Source organism: Arachis hypogaea, chromosome 9 (assembly GCF_003086295.3).
Source record: "Arachis hypogaea cultivar Tifrunner chromosome 9, arahy.Tifrunner.gnm2.J5K5, whole genome shotgun sequence".
Lineage (NCBI taxonomy): Eukaryota > Viridiplantae > Streptophyta > Magnoliopsida > Fabales > Fabaceae > Arachis > Arachis hypogaea.
Window position 1 is genome coordinate 109,564,406 of NC_092044.1, and position 25,852 is coordinate 109,590,257.

The window sequence follows — 25,852 nt, forward strand, 5'->3', positions numbered from 1 at the left end:
GCATGAGGGACCATAAGTTGGATCGTAGCCTGCATTGAGTTTGGGCCTTCTTGGGCCAGTTGTCTGAGGTTTCTCACTTTGTCACTTTCTCTCCTTTCCTTTCCCTTGGGAGCACTATATTGGAAAAGGTTGGTCGTTGGAGTAGTTAGCAAATTAAGGGCCTAACCCTATTAAAAGGAATGTACTCTGAGTCTGATGTGTCTTTGTATATAACTATATATGGCAATCAATTGAAATGAGTGGTGTTCCTTTCAGTTTGGACACAGAATATTAATGTCATTATGACTTCATAACAACAGTAATAGCAGTGTAATGTGTGTATGTAAGGAAAAACCTTTTATTCTTGGGCAAACCTGAAAGTATGACCACCTTTTCCTTTCGTCTGTTATCCGTTTTGAAACGTTTTATATATAGTTGCTTGTGGATCTGTGTGCAGGGACGGACATAAGGGAGGAGTGACAGCCTGGCCCTCCAATTTTTTTGAATTGTAATAAGTTATCATGTATAATTTAATTTTTTAAAAAAATTATTCAATATTTAGTCTAATATAAATAAAATTTAGTTTAATTTAAATATTAATAATTTTTAATATCTAAAAAATAAGTAATAATATTAAAAAAATATGAAAAAGATATTATTATTAATATTTTTTAATTAAATAAAAATTTTTAAATCTCATAAAGTGAATTCTTTTTGTTCTTGTAGCCGTTTTTTTATTCATTTGATATTAATTCTCTCTGTTTCAACTGCTATAATTAAGAAATCTTTTTCAATTATGAATATTGTGAAAAAATAACTTAGAAACAAAATAAAAGATGAATTTCTTATTAATTGTCTTTTAATTATATTGAAAAAAAAATTACTGAAAAATTTGATACAAATTTTATTATCGGTGAATTTTATGATACGAAGAATCGACCACTTCATTAGTAAAAAGTATACATATTTTTTTTTACTTTAAAATATATTTTCTGTCGATATATTTTTATAATATATTTTATATTATATAATTTTTTACATAATTTTTAATATTATATACATTATTGACCTCCATAATATCATTTCTAAATCCGTCCTGTGTGCTTATTATTTTCTTTATTGGCGCCGCAATGCAGGGTAGGAGAATTAGCCACCACCTTAGCCTTGCTTATATTATGCTCACCACTCACAAAAGTTAATTCAACAACTTTCCACAAACCCATACTCCTCGATCAAAATTGACTTCTCACCTACAAATTAGAAGAAGGCAGAATTATTGATTCTATTGCATTTGTTAGCATATAATTAGATATTAACCAGTAACATTATAAAAATATAAATTTTCTAAAATTATGTCATTTTTTGTTTTAACAATATAAATAATGACATAAAAAATTTATAGAATTATATTATTTTTACAAAAAAATTTGTAGAAAACAAAAATTCTGTCAATAAAAGAGATTAAGATTTCCGTAATTAAAAATATAAATAATAGTTTTTTTAGTTATTATTTTTATGTAAAAAAATATAATCTTTTATTAATAATTAATTATCTAAAACTTGAAAGAATTTAATGGGTATATTTTTATTTTTGGTTAAGTGTTAATTTTAACTTTTTACGTTTGATTATTTGAGTTTCATCAATCATTAAACTACATACTATAGTACTACTTTATTATATGTGGATTGTGGAGAGTTGATGTCAACCTCGCTCTATGATAACATCGTATCAACTGTTATGTACAAATAATACTATAATAGTCATTTACATATAGACATCCATAAGTTATCAATTAATTTTATATTTATTTTTAGGATACCGCTAGGGAGACAATGAAATATGTATATAATGTATACAATGGGCCGTTTATTAAGCCCGATTAATATTAATAGAAAGAATTAATCCATTAATAACCCTAATCCTATTATGGCTGTTTAGATTAACATACCACCCAATTTTTCATATTTTCACTTTTTCTCCAAATCACCCAACTCTTATTTTTGCTGTTCCCCCCCTCCCCCAACACCCAAACCCTCACAATCTTTGTACACACCCGTTACCGCGCAGAAGCCTGAGAACCTCTCAAGTTGCAACCGAGGAAGGTCACCTCTGAACGCAATACTCTTCATCGTTGGCATCAAAGATGGCGGCCTCTCTCTGCTGAACATCCGGCCGTCTCTGCAACCGAGTCACAGGGCGCGACACCGCCGACCAGGAACGCAACCAAGGAGCCCTCACCGACGAACCGAGTTGCAGCAAAGTTCTCCTCACGTGGGCGCTTTCCTCTCCATAGCAGCGGTGCAGCCGACCCGAGAAAACAGCCGTCTGATGGTCAACAGTTTACCAGAAACACAATGAACATCATCTCTGAAAGAATCCTAACCATCCAATGTAAGTGGGTTTAGTTATTCATGTTTCAATTGATAATCGCTCTTGCATGTTTGAATGTAGATAGATTTTGTTGATTAAATCCTTGATTACCCATGGTGAACAAGCCGTGGTTGCTATTTTTCTAATTATTCAAATTTTTCTATTTGATTATTTTTCTATTTATTGAATTTAACTAATGCTTCCAGATACATGAGCAGGATAAGTACACAGTATAAGCTTTTTTTTTTTTAAAATGATGTGTGCCTCAGGCAGCAATAAAACAATCTAAATATCCCAAATTCAAGGCTTCAACAAGACAGACGTCCAAACCCTGTGATTTAGTGTTCATTAGATAGTAAACAGTAATGGCATTCAAGATCTTAATTGAATTCAAGTGGAATGACATACATATCGTCAATTAAATTTCTTGGCTTGTTAGCTGTGCCTCTTATTATCATTGCTATTGATATCATTTTACTCTTTCAAACGCCATAATTAAGAGAGAACAAAAGCAACTTATAGTGATTAAATTCTTTATTTTTATTATATGTATGTGGACCAAATGGCATCAGGATATCATAGCAAAGGTTGCTATTAATATGCTATATAAGTCATTCTTTGCAATATGCCTCATTAAATGCATGAGTTTTGAGTAACTAAGAAGAAATTACATATATGTATGTATCTATAATTCATGGTAGCTTATTTTACCTGCATCTTTACATAAAGTAAATTTCTTTCAGACTCTCAAAGAAAAGTCAGATTAACTCATTCCACCAACTTCCATACTTGCCTTATGGTTGTTTAATTGTTAGGTTGCAAAACTATGATTTTTTACTGTCTTGTCTCTGTTTATTTGCTCTGTCTATTGTCTAGCTAGTTTCATCTCTCATTTTTTTTTATTGAAAATAACAAATGATTTATTATACTAACTACTACCAAATAGGTTATTAAATTACTTATTAAATTGGGATACTCTGTTTTGATAGACCGTGTATGATATGTGGTTGTGTTTGGTGTGTTTGTAATTGATGGCTGTGCTCCTCCTCATGGGTTGTTAATAATTTTATTTGTAGAACTTGGATGGTCGCTTTGATAGCGGATTGGATAGTTGAATTTCGTATTTGCTGCTATGTCTTCATGAGTTAGTTTTTTATCTCATTTATAGATGGTTACAAAAGGAAAATTGTGAGGTTTGATCTTCATGAGTGATCGTCTTTGAATTTGTGTCACTATATATATTATGAGATCATTTTTCATTGTTAAATGCTCCTGAAATTGATTTTGAGAGCATCTTGAATTGTTGCTGGAATTGAGGATAGAATGAGAGTCGAGTGTTAAAAATGAGAAAATTTTATTTTATTTCTTTTCCCTTAATTAATTAGTACTTGCATATATCGTTGTTGCGTTGGTATTAGATGTATTCCTTTTTTTTTGTATTTGCTACTAACTCGATGTACACATGATGAGATCAATTATATGTCGGATGGTTAGTTTTTCAGGCAATTGGATGGTCATTTTTCATAATGGAGATTGCTATTTTGATTTGATTGTAGTGACAGCACCTTTTTAAAAGATAATGCTAAAAGAGTCTCTGTTTTCTACGTAAACTAGTGTATATATGGTGCTTAAAAGCAGGTTCTAGTCTTAGATATTCAGTCCTGACGTTTACTGAAGCAGATGGTTACTTTAATTCATTTTGTGGTGGTTATTTTTTACTGTAGCCATTGTTGTTTGGTAATAATATGTTGTTGTGCTGTGTGATTCTTATTTACCATACTCATTATTGTGTTTATAATTGGTTGATTTGGTCTCTAAATCCTGTTAAATTCTTGCTGAAGATTTCCTTTCTCTATATGGGGCTGCTATTTTTTTTATTAGCAGCTGGAATGAATACAATTTTTATGTCTCATGTTGTTTTAATTTTTCTTACTTGATTATAAACTGAAAAGAATATTCACTTGGATTGCAGAGAACCTATTGAGTGAGTATTTATTCACGGTGATCATACATTCTCCTACATTCCAAGCTATAAATCAGATGGGTAAAAAGGAAGTGAGATCACCATTCTCGGCTCCGAGCACGAGGACGTTGAAACAGCGTACAGAAGGATTGCCAAAAGGGAGAAAGTTCAAAAGAAAAAAAACTTAGCATACTTAAGATAACGTACTTGATAAGATTTGAATATTTACCTTATATACTAGTTAGAGTCTTTGGAATTTATTTATGACACATTGGGATGACATTTTTGTGGTGGATCCCTTTTTTTTTAGAACTTATGTGAATCTGTTGGTGTAAAAGAATTCAAGCATGACACTGACGAGTGAGTCGAAAATGACCATCTATTTTTCTTATGAAAGTAACCATCTAGATACATGGTGAACCGAACATCCAGTATACTATTTCTTAGTACAGGGATATCTCTTTTGTATTTCAAGCTGACATTACTTGAATCTGATAAGTGTTGACTTCATTATCACTGTTCTTGAACCAATATACTATAATTTGTTTTGAGTACCTGCTACAGTTTACAAGGGTTGAATACCCGAAAACAACCATCCACGTATACAGTTACAGTAAACATCCGATTTCATACATAAATGAACATCCAACACATATAAGTAAAGATAAACATGTAACTACTATCTAAAGCGACTAGCTGCACACCGAATGAAATTAATCAAGCTCCTTATACAACAAAGCATCGGAACTTATCTAGATTAAATTGGTTCATTGAAATTAATCAAGTCTAGTTTCTTGCAACAATTACGAACACACCAGATACCAATATCTTTAGAGAATAAAGCCACCCGTTGCTAACAACAAAAGCATCACACTTGGCATTTGCGTCTTTGAAAAATATCATCTTCATCTACAATTGCTGACAAATGAATAACTATTGAAATCCTATATCCATGAAGAAAAATATTAAAGGTACTCGAAACCATTTCCAACAGATTCTAACTGCTGCCGAATGAGCTTAACAAAGACATGTAACTACCAGCTTGTTGGCACTCATGCCGACAAACCGGAACAGCCAAATTTCATATTTTGAGAGGCCTCCAGAGGAACCACCTGCTAAACAACACAAAAATATGACAACAATTAACTATTTGCATAGTAATGTACTAAATAATCGTGTAAGGTCGGATTAATTTAATCATGTACCGGAGCGACATTTAATTTATTCTCTATCTAGTTTATTCATCATATAAATATAGTTAATCTAAATATGCAGGATAAATATTTAGTCAACCATGAATTCATATCTCTTGAATATTTAACAATTATTTTACAGAGAGTCTAAATAACCACATCTCCATTAGCTATATTTTATATTATATACTTCACTAATATGGTTCTAGTGGAGCTTTGGAATCATTATCACACGCAAATTCTGCACATATCAAATATACATGACATTGAATTATCACATGCGAATTCTTCATCCATATAATCATAAAAAGAATTTAATAAAATCATAGAAGTGGTTGCATGTGGAGTGCTTCTGTTGAATCTACTGAAACATTTAACATAAAAAAGAGCCCCCTACTTTCACTAAGTGGAATGAATAAAAATCATAAACAAATAACCATCCGCTATGCATGCCCCCACATAAATTGCTTACCTTGTTGGATTCCTCACCCTCTTCTATGCAATGGTTGGAATCATTGTTACGTGAATTTGATGAATTTTCGTTACTGACGACCAATAGAACACCACATAGCGGTTGAATGAAATTCAATTCTATTTATGCTCTTCCGAGGTGTGATGGACGTCTCAAACCTGACTCCACTTGTAATCCCTCTAACTTGTGAATGCCGACGTCGCAAGGAAGACGCAAGCCGGTAGCGACGGAATGCCTAAAGATAATAATATTTAAGATAAATGCTGGCCAAACATAGGAATTAAATAAAAAGTTTCACTCAGGCATTTCATCGAGCATATGATGTGCACAATATGTAAACAAGGATTTTCCACTCAATTTATGCAGCAATCAAATCAAAAAAACCAGCCATCAAACATTTTGGAATCCAAAAAGTATCAATCCATTAATCTAAGCCTAATCTAAACACTAAAAGCAGATTTAAAAATTAGTTAACATAAATAAACGAAAGAACACGGGAAGGAGGAAGCATGGAACCTGCGTTGGTGAAAGGGGAAGAATGAAAAGAGAGGAGTAGCAGAGGTGGCGTTACAGCAGCACAGAGCTCAACCGCTGCTGGGTTGCACTGGGGTTTCTCGCAGGTGGACTTGATGCAGTGCCGTCAAAACGCGCCGGACGACCAGAATGCGCTGCTGGGAGTTCACCGGTGCGGACTTCTGATGACAAGACACAAGCCAGGGAGAAGATGCGTTATCACCGTCGGCAGGAGAAGTTGCGTTTTTGGTCTGTCCATGCCCTTCAGAGAGAGATGTTCGTGGTTTTGGATTTTATATAACTGAATCCTAATTTTTCAAAAAACTCAAATTATCAAATCTTTATAATTAATACTTGTACCCATAATTTAGTTTTAATTTCAATTAAACCCCATTGTATGCATTGTACAATAAAACTATTGTCTCCTCATACTTTTCCTTATTTTTATTCATTAGGGGGAGCTATCTATTAATTGTTGAGCAAGAATGATTCATAAAATTTCCATTTGTTGCCACTCAACAAAGGGGGTACTCCTTAGCTTGACTTAGGTCACTTAAATAACATGGTTTTGACGACTATACAAACAATTAATAACTATATATACCAAAAATAAGAAAGCTGTGTCTTTTGAATCTCTCTGATCCTAACATATATTGTAGAGTTGTCATGTTGCTTCTCTCTATCTCTTTCTCTGGAGTGAAGTCAACACAGGTCTACGTTGACGTATATCAATATATATTCCCATAGTAGAAGTAGGTTAGGAATCACGTCAAGATTCACTAATCCTTAGACCCGAAGTGAAATCTAGAAACGTGTGGAGGGAAAGAATTTTGTAAGGCATAGCTTTGTCATCTTTTGCCTTAAAAATAAATTACAAATAATGTAATTTTGGGCCGAGTGATATATATACATATTGTTGATACAAGCAAAATTTAATCATTTGGATCAGAACTCATATCTTTGATAATTTAAAACACACGAAAATTTTAACGAGTAGAAATGATTCCTAAAATGCTTAATTAGTTTATTAAATAATTACAAAATAAAGAAAAGGAGGAGGGGCAAAATGAGAGTGAGGATTAAGCAATAGGGGCATGCCAACTGAAAGTGAGAACCAACCAAGAGAGTGCGCGATGATAAGACTAGTTCATTTGGCGTATACGCATAGATTTTAATATATATCCAATAACCATAACCATATATTTAATTTATATGATACAGCTTGTTAGAAAAATGGTCATATGTGATAGTGTGCATTATCCAGCTGTCGTTGCATCATATCCACCCACCGAATACATACCTTGCTGTTGCTCTCTATTTCAGAATATTACTCCTTCATAGTTTGTATTTAATTAACCTTGATTATAATCCATGACATGATCTCTTTCACAATTGACACCTAATAATGAGTTCCGGTTATTCATAAAGAGAAGTCTTGAAAGAATTCAAGTAATTATTAACGTTTTATAAGCATCTAAATATATGAAGCCCTCGAGTTTGTAATTGGGGTTAACGCGCATACAAAATGTGTGATGTGTGGACGGGTGGAAAGCAGAGTATATTAAGATATTATGATTATTGTTTATACAAATGGAATATTCTACCTTTTTGAAAGCTAAATAATATATACCAATAATCAAACTATCAAAGTCATAGTGGTTGGCAAAGTCCTAGCCTCCTAGGAGAATGTAAATATAGCTCCTCTATTAGTCCATTTATTTTTCGTTTAGTTAATTTTTAACTATTTGCGTTTACAACTAGTAATTAATTTCATGAATAATAATAATGATAAAGAAAAATCCTGAATCACATTTCTGATTTCTGTAAGTTCGTTCTCGTACAATGAATTGTTGATATGACATCTACATGCATGTTTCTTAATGAATGTGATGATATATGTTACGTTCTTTTACTTTGTTGGCGAACACACAGCATGCAATTAAAACGGTTACCTAGTTATTAATTTGAAATTGATTTATCTACCTCACTTCAATTGAACAAGCTAAGCTCATATATCTATGCCCTATTCAATTTGGTATGAATTTGATTTTACACTTTTTAAGTGCAATACAGTCGTCATATATAATTCGAAGCAAATAATGTAACTTGTTTTAATTTCTTGCAAGAAAGAAGAGCAAACAAAATCGTGTGAATGAGTTAATTAGTTGGTGTGTAATTTCAATTATTTACGAAACTTTACACAAAAGGAAAACGTGGAGGAGCATTATAAAGGAAAAATATCCGTTTTCTAATTGTGTCTCCTGAATTTGGGTTAAGATTTTTATTGATAGATAATAGCGAAGCAGTTATTTAATAAAAAGGGCGCAAGTGAAAACCGACATACGTATATAGTAGCTTCAGGTAAGATCTTATCCTACTAGAAGCAATCAGAATCCGCCACGTGGTGAACCGTTTAGCGTGTGGGAGCATAGTAATGTTGTTTCTTATTGTTACCGCAGCAGTGAAGTGAATCCAAGTTGTTTAGTTAATTAGTTGTGTAGCACCTTCTTGTATCTCATGTCTTCCATATAAAAGGGGGTTCACATATTCTTCATTTTTGGTGTTGGATTCGAGAATATGAGTAGTATGGGAGGGAGAGATCTTGAGAGCGGTGGAACCAAGAACACTTCTAGAGCTCCACCACAAGCAGCAGCAGTTTCTTCTTCTTCTTCTTCATATGCTTATGATCCAGAAACTCATTGGACATCATGGCTTGTGCCCATGTTTGTGGTTGCAAATATTGCTGTTTTCATCGTTGCCATGTACATCAACGACTGCCCCAAGAACAACATAGGACTCCAGGGTAATTGTGTCGCCAGGTTCCTTGGCAGGTTCTCTTTTCAGCCTCTTAGGGAGAATCCACTGCTTGGCCCTTCTTCTTCAACGTAACACCTCTCAGTTCCCTTCATTCTTTTTTTGCTTTTATTCAATCACTTCCTCCAATTAGTATCAATTTATATATTTCAAGTCGAGTACTTTCTGTTTTTATTCAAATTTCTAATTTCTGAGACTTGGGGGATTTGAATCGATTCTCAAATTCCAGAGTTCAGATATTGGATGACTATTAATTCCTATTGTCTCGTAGTTGTTTTTCTGATGTCACTGCTGGATTGTCCAATTTCATATGTCTGAGATGCAATTTTTTTTTTTTAATCATAATTGAAATTGGAAGCCAAGTGGTGTTCATAGAAATAAATAATAAATGAAGCAAAGTAAAGAAATGCAAGTTGTCGCATAAGGGAAGGAAGCCAAATAAGTAAAATAATTATGTCACAGACATAACAATGTGGACTAATATTTTTTAAACTGCAATTTGCAACGGTATCTTTCTTATTTAAATGCCAAACAAAGAAAGGTTTTAAGATGCCAATAATCATGACCATTATATTGAGAGATGGTGTTGATCTAATTGAATTTACTTCTTTTTCTGTGGTTTGAAGGTTGAGAAAGATGGGAGGTCTTGAGTGGGATAATGTTGTGAATAAGCATCAGGCATGGAGACTTGTCACTTGCATTTGGTTACATGCTGGAATTATTCATTTGCTAGCAAACATGTTGAGTCTGGTCTTCATTGGTATTCGGCTTGAGCAGCAATTTGGATTTGGTATGTGATTTAGTGAGAATGAGAAACATTTAAACTTGCTATTTTTGCTGCAATCTGATCCATGGAAACCTTTCTGGCAGTGAGAATAGGAATCATATATCTAGTGTCTGGATTTGGGGGGAGTGTGCTGTCTACTCTGTTCATTAGAAACAACATCTCTGTTGGTGCATCTGGTGCTCTCTTTGGACTTCTTGGAGCAATGCTTTCGGAACTTTTCACAAACTGGACCATCTATTCAAATAAAGTGAGAGTCTTCATCATGCTAATTTGAGATTTGAGATTCCATTAATTATTGACTCTGACTCCCATATTGTTGCAAATTTGAAGGCAATGGCTCTGATCACACTTTTGGTCATCATTGTCATCAACCTTGCCCTTGGCATTTTGCCCCACGTTGATAATTTCGCTCACATCGGAGGATTCCTTACCGGATTCCTTCTCGGTTTCATTTTGCTGCCCCGTCCTCAGTTTGGTTGGTTAGAGCAGCGTCATCTTCCGGCCGGTGTTCGCCTCAAGTCCAAGTACAAGGCTTACCAGTATGTTCTATGGATACTCTCCCTTCTTCTCTTGATTGCCGGGTAAGTAATTAAGTTCCTTCCTTCATTTTAATTTGTTCTCTTTTTATGATAAAACTATAATGAATCATTTGCTTGATTTCAGGTTATCAATTGCATTGGTGATGCTATTTCGGGGTGAAAATGGATATGATCACTGCCATTGGTGCCACTACCTTACATGCGTTCCAACTTCTAAATGGAAATGCAATGACACTTAAACACACTAGTTAATGCTACCAATTTTCTTTTCTCATATGTATAGTCATAGACCATAGCTCTTAGATACTGCCTTCTTTTCTCTTAATTATTTGTTTTTCGACGTCTAAAATTTGTTGTATTTGTGTGGATTTGTCTCTGCCTTTTTTTTTTTCAATACATATATGTAGTATACATAAAGATAAATTTATTTTTATTAGAATCCATTTTTCATCTCATCTCAGAACAGCTTTCCTGTGGTCCATTTCTATCCTGACGTGTAAAACAAGTAAACTAATTTAATGAATTCAAAATCAATCACAAAATAACATGTCAGAAAATACTAATGTCCTATTCCCATAAGAAAGGTAGGTCATGAACATCCAAAAGAAGATGTTTTAAGAACTAAGCAAATTAGGTAGATAACGCAATGGGTGAGTGTGCCAAGAATGGGACACCTCACCATAATAACTGCTCATTTCTTAAATTCTAAACTTAAAGGTTTCGTGCTACTGTCTGTTTCAAAACCCAAAAGACACAGAAAAAACAATATTCAGACAATGGCGTCGCCCGGACTCGAACCGGAGACCTTCAGTGTGTTAGACTGACGTGATAACCAACTACACCACGACACCCTGATGCTGTTACCACAGTTTAATTATTTTACTGACAAAGATGAATAGAACTCGTATGGTCAAAAATTATGTTGAAAATTTGAAATAGTTGCATCATGCATACCTCAAAGTTCACTTAAAATTCATGTTAAGACCACGAGCAACACATTGCACACCAACCAAGCATTCCCCCCATGTATATACATGCCTATATAATTTTATGATGTACTGGAAGTATTACACTGAAGAAGCAGATTGTGATTGAACCTTATAACAATAAACAAATGGAAAGCTACAAAGCAATGATAATACTTTTGGCAGTGATGTTAATTTCATATGTCCCATTTGCACCTGCAGTCATAGATTGCCCAATAGTGAACCAGCTATTCTTAGCATGCTCCATATTCATCACATATGGCTCGCCAGACCCCATGCCAGGAACACCATGTTGTGATGCAATGTCTGGATTGAACATCATTGCTAATGCTAACTCTGGTGACAATAGGCAATCTGTTTGTAGGTGCTTAATGGGCCTCATTGAAACCTACAACCCAAATGCCACTGCTATTGGTACCTTACCGGGCCTCTGTGGTGTCTCTTTGGGCTTCACCATTGATCCTAACACAAACTGCGGTTTCTAATTAACTCTTGTGGATGCATGCATGTGATGTAGGTGGGAAACTCAATCTTTTAGCAATATTTTCATGCATAGTCATAATGCACAATGCAATTCTTTCATGATGAATTATGATAATAGTCTTTTCTTTCACTATGCAGGCTCATTTAACACATTTAGGAATAATTGTTCAAGGATCTATAACAGATCAAATAAAATAGAAAATGTTCAGACTTGGAGGAGTTTTTAAAGTTTCAGTCATGCAGAATGTAACAATAATAAAGTGATGGTTTTGATTTCAGATACTAGATTTTAATTATTGTACATTATATTAGTGTAATGTAATGCAATTAAAGTTTGATTTCATGGAAAATGAAAGAAGAAAAAAAATGAAAGATCTGATTGGTTCTAATCTCTACTAACCACTTGAGTGATACTTATCCTACAAAATAGGACATAGGCTATGGTTCACTGTTTTGTAATTAATTATGTTTGGTGGTTGTTGGATGTGTAGAGCAATGATCTCAACCATCTCCAAATGCATCCATTGTGCCTAGTACCTCACTTAATTAAACTAAGCTATGCAGCAGTGAAAGCTTTCAATGTTTGGTACCCACACCCATGCATATGTCACACCATTTTTTATGGGTAAGGATGTGTCAACTTTAATAATAACATTGTATGCATTATTATTTATCACCAACTGTACTATTCTATGATACTGCTCTTTCTCACGGTACTACATATGTCTAGGTGAAGGCAATTCAACTCATTCATTATTATTACCAACATACATACCAACAAGTAACACCAGATGTTTCTAAAGAGAATGATTATGCCAAGACGAAAATCCAAATCCAATTCCGTATCAATCTTTTTCGGTTGTTGAACTTATAGTTTATTAGCAGTTCAATTCCATATTGATTCAAACAAATTTAAGCTGTTTTTTTCTTTTTCCTTTAACTTGTACATCAATGATTAAAGTTAATGATTTTGGCATAATATGAACCAAGGCACCACACTCTTGCAAAAGAAGTAAAAGAAAAGTGCATTCTAAGTTGTCATTTAATGAAAAATCATACACTATAAAAGAGAGGTGGGGTTAGATGAAACATATATAAGAGGGGTACCCCTATCATGAACATAAGATTTGACATGAGCAATTTGGGAGGATCCAAGGCCAGAGTTCCCTCACCTTGTCCCGAGGGAAAAAAAAAAACCTTGAACACAAAAACCCAGTTTTTTTGGGTTTGGGGGGGTTGAGTACTTATGGTGTCATATGTCACTTCATTTGTGAATTATTTCGTCCTTTTTGTTTTCACACGTCCGTTTCTGAATAATATGGACCACCGAAAGGGCCTAACTAGAATGAAAGCTACTACTATGCTATCTACCTTCCGTGAATTCACAGTGGATAAATAAATATACAAAGGAAAATATCAAAAGAAGCAAGAAAAACATGACATAATTGATTTTAATGGATTAAATCCTCTAGGTAATGTTATGAACTAACTATTGTAGAAGTTGGAGACAAAGTTTGATAACTTTACCTAAAGATAGAAAATCGAGGATTCAGCCCTCGATATAGGCAAGAATTTATACACGGAATTTGAGAGTAGCTAGCAATGTACCTTTTTGCTAAGAGGAATAGTTCTAGACAAGAGAACTTAGTCCGTTACTATATATAGCTTGATGAGAAGTTACAAAAGCATTGATAATGAATATTATTATTTAGTGTGCATAAGGATATATTCAAAGACATGCATGCAAGCAATGTCACCTTAAATTGGTAACCCCAATTCTATTGAAACGACTACTTGACACTTTACTCCTCAAATGTGAATGATAGTGAAGAAGAGTATTATTGGAACAAGCGTATCCGTATCTATCATAATCAAGTCTCTGTCTTGGTGCACTCTGCGATCTAACCTTAGCTCTAGAAGAGTGCGTGTTGGACATGTAGTTGGGGTGCCCTGCATAGCCATGGAAGGAGCACTCGCTCCTTGTGGGCGTAAAGGGTCCACCCTGCCTCCTAGATGATGACGAAGACAATAATGTTTGCGGGCTGTTATCGGCGGTTCTTGAACATACTTCTTCTTTTCCTTTCATTGACCTTAGTGGCGGTTTCCATGTGTCTACTTCCAGAATCTTGTCACTCATCTTCTCCTCATCGTCGTCTCTGTTTTCTCTTTCTTTCGTCCATCGCTCTAACCAACTCGAACCAAACCGTGCCCCTCTCTCCCACTCGCTGTTCCTGAAGTTCGCATTGGAACTACATCTCTGCCACCAGTTCAACAAGAAAATTTATGCGTTAATAACTACTAACATTTAGATGATTAATATGAGGAAGAATTAGAATTTCATACCTTCAAAATAGAAGATCCATCAAATTTAGTACTATATTCTTCAGGGACCTTGAATGAAGCCAGATTATATTATTATAAACAAGAATTAGAAAGCATTGATGGCATGGATAATTAAATAGAAAGGTATGTTTGCTTAATTAGCTTACAGGGTAATAATGGGAAAGTGAAGGCTTGAAAGAGTGCATAGTGGTATTAGTATGTGAGAACACGCGAGTGGCACGTGCCTGGGCCTGGAGTCGCACCAATGTTTGCATGCGCCTTAGCATATCTGCGGTTTGCTTTCTCACGATGTGGCCTCTAACCAATGCTTGCAACTTCACCAATGCTTTTAGCGCTCTCAATGCCCTCCTTGCCTTCAATATCATTACATTACATTCCTTTTTATTAGTTGAAAGGTAGTGAAAGGTGAAAAGGATGCAACCCCTCCCCTGCTGTCTCTCTTTCTTTTCCTAATTCTTACATGCTAGTACTATGTATATGTTAGTGACCTTAACCACACTTATTCATTACTTCATTCACGTGAAACTTTTTAACATAAATTAAAGTAAGGTGAAAAGCACCTTTTAATTTTTTCCACAAAAGAATACGGTAATAATGTAATAGTTTCTTCTTCCCCTTATTAATTTGGCCGTCCAATGCAAATAAAAATGAGTTTGACCAGAAAACATACCATACAGATCCATTCAAAAAGCCAACCAATTAATAAGTGGTTAACAACTTGTTCATCACTCTCCTTAATGGCAAGGCAACCCTACCAACAAGCACTTACTTAGTAGCTTCGTTGGCGCAGGGCCACTGCTACTACAACCCCCCTTTTTCCTGAGCTTTGAGCTTGCTTTTTGGTGTAGAAATGGCTAGTCTTCTTTGCCTTCCTCCAAAGGTAACCATCATTTCATAAGTCACCAAAAAATGTGGGCCTTTTTTATATGCTAAATACTAGCATACCCACCCCTCACTTTCCACAATAAAGTTGATTCATGTTACCCACTATCAAATTTTACTTTTTTTAGTTTTACCCTCAAGCCATTCCCATTTCCCAACATAGCGTTTTGCTGATGAAATATGAATACTATTACTGCATCAATGTGGAATGAGCAATGAACAATGTAAAGCCAAAATAGAACATAAGGAGAGAGACAAGACAAGCGACCCATAACAATATTGATACGAAAAAAAGAAGAAAATTTCCTAAAAGGACGAATTTACTGCACAAAATAAAAAGAATCTCTAATATGAAGGAAAATGTATGTTGTCAGCAGAAAACAGTAGTACTGAAAATGCAAAGGCCAGACAAAATACACGCTTTCCAGAATCGAAATTGGTTTAATAATACAATATTATTGGAAGGGAATATGTCCACGGAACAGGTTGTTTTCACTTTCATGCGCAAATTAAAATATTTTATTATTAAGGAAAGAAAATAGTGCTAGTGAGTAGTGACTATCATCGTTGGAAATTAAGCATTACTTACTAAGTTGCGAAACAGTGAACAGAATGATTTATTGTTCTAGTAGTACTACAATTTTCACATACCAAGTAACCACGAAACGCCGATTGTATCTTAACGGCGGCGGAGGAAACGTTCGGCCTGCTGGTAGTGGTGGGAGTAGTTGGGGGAGCTCCGGCACTGGTGAGGCGAACAACCTCGGCGGCGGCGTGGGCGGCTGCGAGAGCGGCCTCTGCAACGGCTGCAGTGGCGGCTGCAACGGCGATGGCATGCTTGTTGGCGTCTAAGGATGAGGAGGAGGGGTCATAGTGGTGGTTGAGGGCGGAGGAGGGGGGTTGTGGTTGCGGAGGGTGTTTGGCGAAGCTCCATCTTCTCTTGGGCGGTTTGGAGGCAGGGGTTTGTGTGGTGGGTTTCTTTTTGGCGCCAAAAAGTCGGCGGAAGAAGCCCATGATACGGTGTCAAGTCATGATGGAGAAAGGATTATGTGGTTTATTTGATTTTGGGTTCAAATGAAGTAATCCAAGAAGAAGAAGAAGAAGAAGAAATGAGTGAGAGAAAGTAAGAGAGATAAAGACACTTATAGAATGAACACCTCAACTCAACTCAACTCAACATTAAATATTAAAAAATGTTAAAATTAACTATCAATGAATTTATATCTATATTTAATATAGTTTAATTTATTTTTAACATGTATTTATATTTAAATATATATTTTATACTAATAATTAATTTTAATGATTGATTTTAGTATATACGTAATAATCAATACATATATATACTACGTCTACGTGTATTTACTATTTTGCTCATTTGGATTTCGATTTAGGTAGATACTATACGAAAATTTTATAATTGTTTTCGTAGGAAAATATTTCTTTTTAACTTTTTGATGATAAATTATATGGTTAGATTTTGATATTTATAAAAGTGTTGTCTTTATTTAAAATGTAGCTAAATAAATAAGTCACATTTTTAAACAAAATATCTTTATAAAAATATATTTTTGTCATCTTTATTTAAGTAATTGTCTTCAATTTATATTTCATCTTTAACTTTCTTCTTCTTATTCTCTCGTCACCTCCCATGTCCTAAGTTTATTAACTATTTTATCTTTTTTTTTTAAATATATGTTAGTTAAATTCTAAAACTTATCTCAATATTTGTTTTGTTTAAACAGACTTCAATGATATCTGGTTAAAATTCATTTCCAAAAGGTGAAATCGAAAACGTGGAAATATGGCAATGAAAAATAAATTAAGAAAAAAATAATAATTTAAAATTCGTTTTTTGTTTTTTTATAAGTGAAACAATGTTAGCTAAAAATAAAAAATGTTTTGCAGTTATAAATTCTTTAGTAATTTAACAATAAGTTAACAATAGGTAGCAGAATTTTGATAAATTTCTTCGCAGTCTTTCCTGCATGATTGTGAAAGAAGACAAAAGGGATGAGAGGTGGAATGTGTACATGTTCTAATGTTGTTAATCCTCTGTCCGCTTTCACAATACCTGATGAGTATCTTATCTCTTAGCTTTATTCAAATTATTAATCAACTTCATTTCTATACTTCAAAAACTCTTTTTTTTTTTTTGACAAAAAGAAGAATTAATTTGTGTACCTTAAACAAAAGAGCCAAGACTCAAGAGACAACATATGATTATGCGGAAATATAGTAATCCACTCATTTTTCTGTGGAAATACGACAAAGTTTTCATTAATTCTTAACAATACTAATGATTAGCGAATAACGATGCTGGCATTTATGGGAAATTGGGAATTGCCCGAACCAGTTTTATTGTGACATACTGAGATACAAATATCATATCTTACTTGGGTAACAAAAATGGCCAGGCACCGCAGAAGAACAGTAGTGTACAAAACACGTATATAAAAGTTAAAAATGCACTATACTAGAAGGTAATAAGGAAAGTGTGTTGGAATCAATACAAGAACACAAGTAAATTAAACTTAGTACAAGGTATAGCTGCTTCTTCTCCAACGTAACAGAACAAGTTTTTAGTACAAATTAATAATTCCAGCATGCAGCATATGCAATATTTTCCCCTATGGTGTACAAATTAAATGACCCACATCATATACCAGCCAAAAATATAACAACGACCCAGTAAACAGTTACCAAAAGCATGTAAGTAACAGTATGATTTAACATTATCCCATGATTTTAGTAGCAGAGAAGCCTAGGGCTATATCTACTAGACACAACATACATAAATGGAAGTAGCTACATTTGGACATGGTCCTGTCGTGCTCATGCCATGTGTTGATGTTCAAAGCTAAGGTGAGAGGATCCAGATTGATAGGAATTATATCTAGGCATGTATACCTTAGGCAAACTAAAATTTCCAGCATAGGTCCGCCATAAATGGATCTGCGTACAAGGTATCATGTGAGTGTATATATTTGGTCAGACAGAGATCTAGCGCTTTTTTTTTTTTGGTATTAGGTATGGAGTCTTTAATCAGTTACGGAATCAGGACCAAAGCCCAAATAAATATTACATGAGAAGCCCATAGGAACAAAGTTTGGAAGCCCTCTAATTAAAAGGGTTTTGCTATGGAAAACAGTTAGGGCTCTTGGAGCTTAATCCAAACTATGTTTTGCAAGCCCTATGACGTTGTGCTTTTTGTGTCACTGCTAAGCAACGCATTCAAAAACAAGTGTTGTGCTTAATATGATAATATCATCTTCAAATTACATGAAGACTCCTCCACACTTGTACTAGCAAGCACACACGAAGTTCTTATTTTATACGGAGGCATTCTCTCATCTTTCACAGAATTTACAGGTTTTACTCCACACTAACTATTTTGTGGCGATAAATGAATGTAGAGAAAAAAAACTTACTCTTGGTTCATGATATATATAAGAATGTAGTCAACTCCAGCTAGCTAGGCGATTAATTTATTAAGATAGCACGTGAAGAACGAGGGGAGGTTGGATCCTCAGAGGTCAATTCTGCTAGCTGGAGGGACACTCTCATGGGCCCTTCCCCTTTCACCCTCTTTAAGTCTTTACCCACACAATAATTACTGTCTCCAAACCCATTTCTGAAAATTCTTCCAACGATCAAACTTATTTTTTAGCTTAGGATGATCATGTGTTGGGGACTGTGGTGGCACTAAGCTAGTGCCACTGTTCTTATTGATATTGCGATGGATGGTTGTGGTTGTGCCACAACATGAACGGTTTAATAAGTCAACTAGTCAAGTAAACTATGACAACAAGCCATGTTACCACTATTTCTATAGATGCATATATTTATTAGATTTCACAATTTGAATGCACTACTTTGCTTTACTTTGATTGTAATTTAATGAAGTCATTTGTGTCAATTATTCTATGAATTCTTTGAGATATATATATACATACACACCACACACACACATCAAGTTCAGTTGTCTGTCCGGAAAATTCTGCTAGAAACATATTGTTAGAATAAATTCACAAATCAATATAACATAGACTTCAATTAGCTATAGTCAAATTTGTTTAGTTAATATCAATTAAATTTTTTTAAATAAATGTTTTATTTTATATTTTAAATTCTAAAAAATTTAAACCCTAAACTCTACATCATAAATCACAATTTTAAATTTTAAATTCTCTACAACTAATTAAAAGTTAGTTCTTATACTTATTTTTTCCGTTAATTTTCTTATTTGATTTTGATCATCATTAATAATTTTGTTAATCAATTATATATAGCAACACAAAATACATTTATACAAAGAATTTTATATCAACCATGCATGCGGTGCAGATAATTAATTAAATACTGTGTGATGTTGATAAGAAAAACAAAAGATTAGTAAGGAAAAAAGAGAGTAACCATGTGATTCTCGATTTGGCAGCTACTATCAAGAATAATTAATTTCTTTAGATTTCACCTCTAACCTAATTTTGTCATGTTGGTTAATATAGCTTATGCCTTTACATGAATGAGAAGAAACCAAATATTTTATTTGCAAGTTCCAATTAACAATCGTGTTTAATTAAGAAACGGGTAATTAACATACATACACCAAAGTAGGATTCAATATTAATATTTCATTAATAACGAAGCAGCAGCTAAGGCTGTATGTATGTCTCGATTTCAATGGATTCATTTCCTTTTTATGGTCTTCACATGATGATATATAATTAATTATTAATGCGTTGAAGAGATCACTTTACATAACATTCAGTGGGTCGATGCTCGATATTTTTATCACGCATTTTTCCCGTGATAAATTAAAGTTCTAATATCATACATTGAAATCTTGTATTAGGATGTGTGTGGTACGCGAATCAAGGAAGTTGTAAGACAAAAGTCTGTACTAGCTCCCCTTTTTCTGCCTGATAAGAGAATTAAGAGCATAAAGAATAAAGAATAAGTACAAGGAATAATGTAATATTTGTATAATGTATACGATAGAGGTTTAAGGATGTTTAACTTAGTATTAGAGATATAATCATTAGTATTATCTTTTTTCATCAGCTTAAATTTTTGGAATGGATGATTTTATGATATTGTATCAAAATTCTAGATTCAAAAGATTAAAAGTTCAATTTTTTGTGAACTCCAAAATTAGCTTAATTTTTTGAGATAAGTAATTTTATGACATGAGATATTTATTATCCATAATATTCGAATAATTATTTTAAATAAATATTCCATTAGTTCTCTAACATAACTCATATATAAATTAGGATACATTATATAGATAAATTAAAAAAATTATATAAACGTTTTAAATTGAATTTCATTACATGTCTCGTCTAATTTGATTTAGAGAATCAAATGAGATATGTATATAGTCAAACGAAAGATATATATATAGATAACAAAATTCAATTTAGAATATTTATAAAATATTTTTTTATTGAATTTATGTATATAAATTATCCTATAAGTATGTTTGTTGCTAAATATATAGGAGCGTGAATGCACGCGTGATGTGAATACGTGATGATACAATGAATAGCTAGTTAGCTACGCACAACACACATTATTATTCCATGCACACTCATGTACTATACGTCCCCTTCAATTATAAATTCTTTTTCTTCCCTTTTTTTTCCTTTGAAGGTTAATTAATGAACAAAGACATATATATAAGAATTTCACTTTATGCCTTTTCCAACACACACTACTCTCTCTACCTTCCCATTTTCAAATGGTGCCTCTACCACTACTTCTTCTTTCTCCTTAATCCAACACACCAAGGAAGAAAATGGAAAAGCAAGTTCTGTCTCTTTTCATATTCTCCCACCTACTTTATCTCCTCCTCCTTTACCTTTGAACCCAAAAACACCCTTTTAATTTCATCATAAAATATCTATTTATGGGGGCTGGTATTTCTTTGTCAACTTCAAACAAGTGTGATTATGATGATGGAAAGCCAGGTCTTGGGGACATACCAGAGAGCTGCATATCAAGGTTGCTGATGAATCTGGATCCACCAGAAATATGCCAACTGGCTAGAGTGAACCGCGCTTTTCACAGAGCTTCCTCAGCTGATTTTGTGTGGGAATCAAAGTTGCCACAAACCTACAAGTTCCTTGCCAAAAAAGTCTTTGCTCAACACAATATTATTGCTTCTATGACTAAGAAAGACATTTATACAAAACTATGTTTACCCAATCGCTTCGATGCTGGCACCAAGGTCACTCACTTACTTATATTGCATTCATTTTAGCTTTCCCTTTTCAACTTTCAACTTCTCTTTTTGCACTTAATTACTAAACCCTTCTTTTTATTATAGGAAGTTTGGTTGGATAAATGGAGCGGACAAATTTGTTTGTTCATGTCATCCAAGTCCTTCAACATAACAGGAATAGATGATAGAAGATATTGGAATTATATTCCAACTGAAGAATCCAGGTAACTTATTATTATTATTATGTCGTTTTTAATGAATAATAATGTAATATTAGATCTACAATTCTTCTCTTGTTTTCTGGTTGAACTTGCATTGAAGGTATAAAGGTTCGGAAATATTTTTGGTCAAAACCTGAGTCCTGAGTCCCAAATCATGAACCATTCCAATTATGCCTTCTTAGATTGTCTTTGATTTATTACTTGTATATTTTTCGGTTGGATTTTTGTTCTATAAATTTATCAAAATATAATCTTTCTTTCATCATGTTGTGTGCCTCGGTCTTGGATCTAGATTGTGCATGAATACATATATTATATTACTTATAAAGTCTTCCAAATTAAACAACTGGTTTAAGAAACTATTTGTCTGTATCTTATAGGCAGAAAAATGAAAGAATTTTGTATTATAACGATAAGTTCATTTCTGTCATGCTTCACAAGTATTATGTCCCATCCATCAGGCAATCTCACTCTAATATAATAATAATAGTTATCAAGTACTAATTAATGACTTTGTCTCGATTTTAGGAGATATTTTTCAGATGATATGTGGTCAATTTTGTATTGAGTTAAAATAAAATATCCCAAGTGCGAAAATGTTCAATAATCAATATATTTATATTATTTTCAAACGTTGAAAATAGCTAGTGATCTCCGAATTTAGAAGAAACCTAATACTTGTAGAAATGAACAATGTTGAATCGTATGGTAATCGTTCTGCCTAAATATATATATATCTACGTTGAAAAACATTCATGATTGGATTTTAGATTCCCAATGGAACATGAAATTTTCCATAGATTACGCTAAAAGCTTTTCACCTAATAATGTAGGAATTTTCTAACGAGCTGTCAACGATCTTGAAAGCTTATGGGCAATGCCATTGGTTTTGATATATTGATTATGGCAACTAATAAATACTTTTGGTTTTAGTCAATCATTAATATTTTATCTGTAATTAAAGAAAAAGAAAGAAGAGTGCAAGCAATGCAATCTGCAATTTAAAAAAAAAAAATAGTATTAAAACTAAATAGATGAAAAGGACTACTTGTGTTGAAGGGAAAGCAATGATAGGTAATCGCATAGATTTTGCTCATTCTGTATGGAATATGGATAAAGCAAAGAAGAATGCAAGATCATATTCTAATTGCAACAAAAGCGTCTTTGGCCATTAATCCCATTATTTATTCATTTGTTTATTATTAATTACTACCACTATATATTATGTGCCTTCGGTCATAACTTGGGAAGCATGCATGCCTTATCATTTGTTTATAATATGCTTAAGAAGGATTACTATTGGTATCGCTTTTATTAGAATCTATGCAATTTGTTTAATTTCTAGAAAGGTTAGAACTTTTCTGAATAATAATACCCTTCCAATATTAAAGAATAATCCTTTCTGTGTGCTTAGCTTGTTCCCGGTCCCATTGAAAAGGCATCATAATAATAATAATAATAATAATAATAATAATAATAATAATAATAATATATACTATTTGTATACTAAAATCAGCTATTAATGTATTTGTGTATAAATATATGTGTGGTTTAATTTATTTTCAATATGTATTTGTATTTTACTGGTGACTGATTTTGGTGGCTGATTTTAGTGTATACGTACCATGATTCATAATAATAATAATAATAAATGTTCTCAATCCCAGTGGCGGAGCCACATATAACCAAAAGGGGGCAATCGCCCCCCCTAATTTTAAATTTTTACATGTAAATTATATGTAAATTTCAGTTTAGCCCCCCCTTAAAATTTTATTTTAGTCTTATTTTATTGTGTAAATATTTTTAGCCCCCTCTAATATTTTATCTAGCTCCGCCCCTGCTCAATCCAATAAACCAAATTGCACTTTTCTTCTGTTGGAAACGGATTCCAACTCTAAGCTGATGGCTTTTCCTAATCAACGTGGTTTATTGTTGCATTTGAATTAGCATTTGGATTTGGATTGATATAAACATGGCAACCGCAGGTTCAAGAGCGTTGCCTATCTTCAACAAATGTGGTGGGTTGAGGTGGTGGGGGAGCTAGAGTTTGAATTCCCTGTGGGCAGCTACACCCTATTTTTCAGACTCCAATTGGGCATGGCCTCTAAAAGAAAGGGCCGCCGTGTGTGCAACGTGGACCAAGTCCATGGCTGGGACATCAAGCCCGTCCGATTTCAACTCTCCACATCACACGGCCATCTTTCTCACTCAGAGTCTTATTTGACTAGCCCAGGGGAGTGGATCCACTACCGTGTTGGAGATTTTATTGTTGATAGGCCCAATGAGCCCACTAAACTGAAGTTCTCTTTGGCCCAAATTGATTGCACTCACACCAAAGGTGGCCTCTGCATAGATGGTGCCATCATCTGCCCAACCCAGTTTAGCCACAAAATTATACTCTTCTAGCTCATTATTATTACGCACGGTTACAGAGCTTATAAACAAGGGTCTTCTTTTTTAATTAGACACTGGCATTTGTAAAAAGTTCTCATTTCCTCTTGATGTTTGTGTTGTACATATTAATTTGCTGTTTGCTACCATAGGTATATTATTAAACAAAAAAAATTAAATTGGATTAGTCTAGTGGATAGCTCACTGATCCATATAAGCGTGTGTGTGAGTTTGAATCTCACGTATAATTTGTTTTATTTGACTTTATTTAATAATATTAGTAATTCATTCTCTCATCTCTGTTACACGCCTATAATTGTCTATCATAATGATAATTACTTTGATTCTTTTATACAAATTACTTAATAAGAGTAATAACGTTTTTAAAAGTGCAGTGATTTATTTTGATTTTTTTAATCAAATATATTAATGGTAATATCAGTTATACATTTAAATGGTAATAACCATTATACATTGAGTGTTCTGTTAGGAAAAAAATGAATTTAATGGTATTTTTACACCTCAACTTTCGGAGCTTGAAACAAAATTTTAGAGAAAAAAATTTTAATATAAAAATTTAAAGTCAAACTCATCTGATGTAACTCTTTAAATTTTTTAAGGTTGTATTTTATTTTTTTGTGATTTATTAAAGTAGAAGAACTACTTATAGGTGTTGATATTATAGAAGTTATATGTTCTCTTTTTTGAATATCAATCTTCTTTTTAAAAAATGTATCAATTCTTTAATTTTTTATCATTATTTTGTATAAAAATTTGAATATATATCCTGTAAAATATGTAAAAAAATTAAAAAGATAAATATTAAAATTTATAATATTTATTAATTTTTTTATTAATTTATACAAATACAATAATATCGATACTTATTGAATATTCTAATATTTTTTATCATATGAAAAATTAAATTAAATAAATAGTAATATATAAAATAATATTAAATTAAATAAATAAAAATATCTAATTTTAGAATGAGAAGCAAAACATGAGATAGGAATTGACCCTACGTACCCTAAATTATAATAAAGCATTTGAGCCAACTGAACTACTTTTTATTTTTTTTAAAATTACTACTAATTTTTTTTATAAAAAATTTGGGGAGTCATAGCCCCATTGCCCTAGTTAAGCTCGGCCACTATAGCAACTATATAAATGTTTAATTTTATTAATGAGAATATTGTTAGTCATCATTTTTAATGAAGTAAAAGAAAGATCTTAACAATTGTTGCACTATCTAGCAAAGATTTTTTTTTTAAAACAAAATGAATTCAACACAAAAATTGTAGAGTAAAACAGAAAACAAATATAACACAATAACCTAGTCAAGTAAGAGTTATTTCTAATGTTATGTTTGGCATTGTCATCAACAATAGAAAGAATCTATACTACTCTATTCTTTAAACTTGGCTATTGATATGTGAAAAACTTCTTCTACACTTACTTTTTTATTGTGAGAGATCTTTTCATTTCTTTTTAGTCAGACACCTTAAATAATTGAAATAAAGCATATGAGTCATTGTTTACGTTCCTCCTTGCTAGTCCAGACACCTGATCAACTCTCAAAATGTCCCTTCAGTGAACCCGGAATAACCCATAACCTCCTAAAATCAAATAGCCATGCACACCATACTTGCCAAGTAAAATCACAATCAAAAAACAAGTGGTGAATAA

The 25,852-nt window shown here is 33.1% G+C and overlaps 4 protein-coding genes and 1 non-coding gene across 6 annotated transcripts; 3 read left to right on the forward strand and 2 right to left on the reverse strand.

The window, feature by feature from the left end:
* Positions 1-8,745: 8,745 nt before the first annotated feature.
* Positions 8,746-11,086, forward strand: LOC112711673 (RHOMBOID-like protein 3). Of its 2 annotated transcripts, none has more exons than XM_025764375.3 (5): positions 8,746-9,376; positions 9,932-10,095; positions 10,176-10,339; positions 10,423-10,673; positions 10,756-11,086. In XM_025764375.3, exons 1-5 carry the CDS (start codon positions 9,069-9,071, stop codon positions 10,868-10,870), a joined length of 1,002 nt encoding a protein of 333 aa, XP_025620160.1. In that variant the 5' UTR covers positions 8,746-9,068; the 3' UTR covers positions 10,871-11,086. The 2 variants fall into 2 exon arrangements, with proteins under 2 accessions (XP_025620160.1, XP_072059551.1); XM_072203450.1 differs by having other exon boundaries at positions 8,750-9,376; positions 10,564-10,673.
* A 322-nt stretch (positions 11,087-11,408) lies between these two features.
* Positions 11,409-11,482, reverse strand: TRNAV-AAC (transfer RNA valine (anticodon AAC)). Its single transcript has one exon. It is a non-coding gene; the product is annotated as a tRNA-Val (tRNA).
* A 116-nt stretch (positions 11,483-11,598) lies between these two features.
* LOC112711674 (putative non-specific lipid-transfer protein 14) lies at positions 11,599-12,236 on the forward strand. Its single transcript, XM_025764376.3, has one exon. The coding sequence runs from the start codon at positions 11,746-11,748 to the stop codon at positions 12,100-12,102; it is 357 nt and encodes a 118-aa protein (XP_025620161.1). The 5' UTR covers positions 11,599-11,745; the 3' UTR covers positions 12,103-12,236.
* A 1,473-nt stretch (positions 12,237-13,709) lies between these two features.
* On the reverse strand, positions 13,710-16,503 carry LOC112711676 (protein IQ-DOMAIN 23). The gene is made up of 4 exons (XM_025764377.3): positions 15,977-16,503; positions 14,590-14,796; positions 14,444-14,491; positions 13,710-14,357 (listed from the first exon to the last, which is right to left on the reverse strand). The coding sequence occupies exons 1-4, from the start codon at positions 16,337-16,339 to the stop codon at positions 13,854-13,856; spliced, it is 1,122 nt and encodes a 373-aa protein (XP_025620162.1). The 5' UTR covers positions 16,340-16,503; the 3' UTR covers positions 13,710-13,853.
* Positions 16,504-20,978: 4,475 nt separating this feature from the next.
* Positions 20,979-24,459, forward strand: LOC112711677 (F-box protein PP2-A13). Its single transcript, XM_025764379.3, has 3 exons — positions 20,979-21,557; positions 21,657-21,775; positions 23,758-24,459. The coding sequence occupies exons 1-3, from the start codon at positions 21,237-21,239 to the stop codon at positions 24,176-24,178; spliced, it is 861 nt and encodes a 286-aa protein (XP_025620164.1). The 5' UTR covers positions 20,979-21,236; the 3' UTR covers positions 24,179-24,459.
* Positions 24,460-25,852: the final 1,393 nt, after the last annotated feature.

What these genes read in the sequence shown, in the direction of transcription:
- LOC112711677 (XM_025764379.3), top strand. Translation starts at nt 21,237, where the DNA reads ATGGGGGCTGGTATTTCTTTGTCAACTTCAAACAAGTGTGATTATGAT. An exon ending in GCTTCGATGCTGGCACCAAG is followed by an intron (nt 21,558 to 21,656) that starts GTCACTCACTTA and finishes TTTTTATTATAG; the next exon opens with GAAGTTTGGTTGGATAAATG. An exon ending in ATTCCAACTGAAGAATCCAG is followed by an intron (nt 21,776 to 23,757) that starts GTAACTTATTAT and finishes TGGCAACCGCAG; the next exon opens with GTTCAAGAGCGTTGCCTATC.
- LOC112711676 (XM_025764377.3), bottom strand. Translation starts at nt 16,339, where the DNA reads ATGGGCTTCTTCCGCCGACTTTTTGGCGCCAAAAAGAAACCCACCACA. An exon ending in CACTTTCCCATTATTACCCT is followed by an intron (nt 14,492 to 14,589) that starts GTAAGCTAATTA and finishes GCTTCATTCAAG; the next exon opens with GTCCCTGAAGAATATAGTAC. An exon ending in ATGGATCTTCTATTTTGAAG is followed by an intron (nt 14,358 to 14,443) that starts GTATGAAATTCT and finishes AACTGGTGGCAG; the next exon opens with AGATGTAGTTCCAATGCGAA.
- LOC112711673 (XM_025764375.3), top strand. Translation starts at nt 9,069, where the DNA reads ATGAGTAGTATGGGAGGGAGAGATCTTGAGAGCGGTGGAACCAAGAAC. An exon ending in CTTGGCCCTTCTTCTTCAAC is followed by an intron (nt 9,377 to 9,931) that starts GTAACACCTCTC and finishes TGTGGTTTGAAG; the next exon opens with GTTGAGAAAGATGGGAGGTC. An exon ending in TGAGCAGCAATTTGGATTTG is followed by an intron (nt 10,096 to 10,175) that starts GTATGTGATTTA and finishes CCTTTCTGGCAG; the next exon opens with TGAGAATAGGAATCATATAT.
- LOC112711674 (XM_025764376.3), top strand. Translation starts at nt 11,746, where the DNA reads ATGGAAAGCTACAAAGCAATGATAATACTTTTGGCAGTGATGTTAATT.